Raw genomic sequence first — 3,001 nt, 5'->3', positions numbered from 1 at the left:
GCTGCTCGCAAACTGAGGAAGCTTCTATATAGTGAAGAGGAAGGGGATAATCGACCGGTGATCGGAACAGTCGCCGCCGGTTCTGGCGAGCTGAAATTTTTCGTGTCAGAGAGTGGAAAATTGAATAGCCTCGAAGAGGTTGATTCAGTTGTTGAAGAAGAACATTCAGAGAAATGTGTGGGAGAATGGTTGCTTGATTCGTTGTGAGCTTTCGATCAAGTTGCCAGTATATTATCCTCTCAAGAATACGAGTGGTTAGTTTTTTCAATTTTTTGTTTCTTCTAATATCTAAGTGTTCGTTTGGATTGGTGTTAATTTTGCTTTGCATGTTCTGCTGGGGTTGTATTTTGAAATTAACTTCAATCAATTCATTGTTTTTATATTGCCATGTAATGAAGCAATCTAGGGATTGGAAATTGGGGTTTGTGAGCTAGTAGCGTTAATTGATAATACTTTGATGATGGAAGTTATAGAGCACAGGACTTATGAGATGCTATCACAAGGGAGATAGAAATGAAGCAATATATGTTCTGTAATTTGGCATGGATAGGATATTTCTTTTAACATTTACTTGTCTCTTTTAGAAAATACTATCACAACACTATTTTGTTTGTTGTTGTTAAGTTTCATAGAAGAATTTACATATTCTATCTCCAGACTTTTCGTGTTTATCGTTATGATCTTATCATGCATCTCTGTTATATGAAATATTTTGCTATCTACAGTTAAAGTTAGGAGATTCTTCAAAATCCGAAGCTGAATTCCAGGACCTGTGCTAATCAAACCATAAGCCATTGCAAGTTTTTCACTGTGATAATTTACTGCACTCTCTTTTTCCTCCATATCTATGTTCTTCAGAACAACAGATACATTTGAAGTGTATCCAGCATGTTCTAGCTTTTCTCTCATCTCAGCAATCATTTCATAAATCTTTGGTGTTTCTGGGTGTTTTCTATCTCCCGTTACAAATTCATGAATCATTCTATGCACTTCAATGGAGCTAAAACCTGGTTCTTTATGAATCCCTGCATCCTTCATAGCTCTTCTTATATCAGCAATATTTTCCCATCTGTTTGATGCAGCATAGATGTTTGACATTAGGACATTATATCCACATTTTTTGGATTCTAATGATAGAAACTGTTTTGCAGCCCATTCAACAAGGTTCACATTTTTGTGAATTTTGCAAGCAGCAAGAAAAGATCTCAATACGGCCGAGTTTGGCCTCATAAGCATGTCCTTAATTAGTTCTTGAGCTTCTTCGAGTGATCCTGCTCGACCGAGAAGGTCTACCATACATCCATAGTATTCAATCTTTGGGACCAAACTGAATTCATTAACCATTATGCAAAACAGCCTCTTCCCTTCTTGAACCAATCCGGCATGGCTACAAGCATGAAGAACTGCAATGAATGTTATGTCATTAGGGATAACTCCTAGTGCTTCCATTTCAGCAAAGAGTTCCAATGCTGAATTACCATGACCATGCATTGCAAAACCAGATATCATGGCATTCCACATAGAAATATCTCGGTCGTTGGCCTTGATGAATAGTCCATAAGCTGTATCTATGTCTCCACACTTAGAATACATGTCCACCAAAGAAGTTTTCAGAATCATATCTGCTTTGGTTCCTTGTTTGTCTAAGTAAGAATGTATCCACTTACCCATTTTAAGTGATCCAGATTTTGCACATAGCGAAAGGAGGCACACCATGGTTATCTCATTTGGTTTAATTCCACATCCAGTCATCTGAGCAAATATATCAAATGCCTCATTTATATAATTAGCTTTTGCATAAGCCAAAATCATGGCACTATACATCATTAAATCTTTGTTCTTGGTGCTATGATTGAAAACAGATCTTGCGCTACTTACATCGCTGCATTTGCCATACATATCAAGAAAATGTTATGGGGGTAAGTGCTATTTTGCTCTGTGTCTCAATGTAATTTTTCTCTAATTTATCTGAAAATATTATGGTTTATGCAGTTTCTGGGGGAAGTGTTTCTCTTGTTCAAGGTTCCTATGAATACTTTCATTATCTTCAGGATGGTTTTAATGATTCGGTAATTTCCATATTTCTGCTCCCCAATGGTTTTGAAATTACATGTCTTCTTTTTCATGTTGGTCTTTATTGCAATGACATATCCAAATACACTCCATTTGTAATTACTGAGTAACTGGTTTTAAATTATCAGACAAAGATAATTTGGTTTTATTAAATGTGTATATGCTTATGTTCTTAATTATTAGTCTATTAATTCATTTGTATATAGGGCAGAATAATGTGCAGCTTATACTTATAACATAATAATCTATGTAAACTTTCTTAACATGTGAGAATTTGATAGTTGACTCATTAAACTCATCTCTCTCATTCCCATCATCTTCAGACTCATCAGAATTTGTAGGTTTAGAATTTGAATTACATACAAGAAATCCAAGAAGAAAGCCACTTGGCCAAGTCATAGATCCCATAGTACTCTTAACTTTAGGGAGTAGTGCTTTTGGTTTAGGTACCAAAAGCCTCATGTTCATACTTTGGCATGCCAATGAAATCACATAATGATTATGTTTCCCCATGATAGTGGAACTAGACAATATTGTTGTGGAAATAGACTGAGCAGCAACATGATTTATCTGTGATTTCTCAGGGGACAAGCTGAAGGAACATGAATTTGATGTTCCTGTTTCTTGAGGCCTAACTCCATAGATGCTGCTACTCATAAGAATCTGATGAGCATGGCCTTTGAGCATAACATCATTTATTGAGTATAAGCTCATTGATGAACAGCAAACACTCATCTCTTATTACCATTGAGTTGAGCTTTGTTTTGGACATATTTAAATTTGGTGCAGTTTTACAGTGAAAATATATGGGAAATGTTGTGATTTGGTTTCAGATACATGAAGAGGCTAGGAAGTTTGCATATCAAACAGGGGTTAAGGTGGTTGTTACTTATGGCGGAGCTCCAATAAACCATCAGGTTTCTTTTCA

The 3,001-nt window shown here is 35.9% G+C and overlaps 1 protein-coding gene across 1 annotated transcript; it reads right to left on the bottom strand.

Moving 5' to 3' along the window:
* Positions 1–567: 567 nt before the first annotated feature.
* Positions 568–1,899, bottom strand: LOC112763725 (pentatricopeptide repeat-containing protein At1g08070, chloroplastic-like). Its single transcript, XM_025809322.2, has one exon. The coding sequence runs from the start codon at positions 1,897–1,899 to the stop codon at positions 568–570; it is 1,332 nt and encodes a 443-aa protein (XP_025665107.2).
* Positions 1,900–3,001: the final 1,102 nt, after the last annotated feature.

This window comes from Arachis hypogaea, chromosome 17, assembly GCF_003086295.3.
Source record: "Arachis hypogaea cultivar Tifrunner chromosome 17, arahy.Tifrunner.gnm2.J5K5, whole genome shotgun sequence".
Classification (NCBI taxonomy): domain Eukaryota; kingdom Viridiplantae; phylum Streptophyta; class Magnoliopsida; order Fabales; family Fabaceae; genus Arachis; species Arachis hypogaea.
The sequence above is the reverse complement of the archived record's forward strand: the minus strand, read 5'-3'. Positions and strand labels throughout refer to the sequence as shown.

What these genes read in the sequence shown, in the direction of transcription:
- LOC112763725 (XM_025809322.2), bottom strand. Translation starts at nt 1,899, where the DNA reads ATGTATGGCAAATGCAGCGATGTAAGTAGCGCAAGATCTGTTTTCAAT.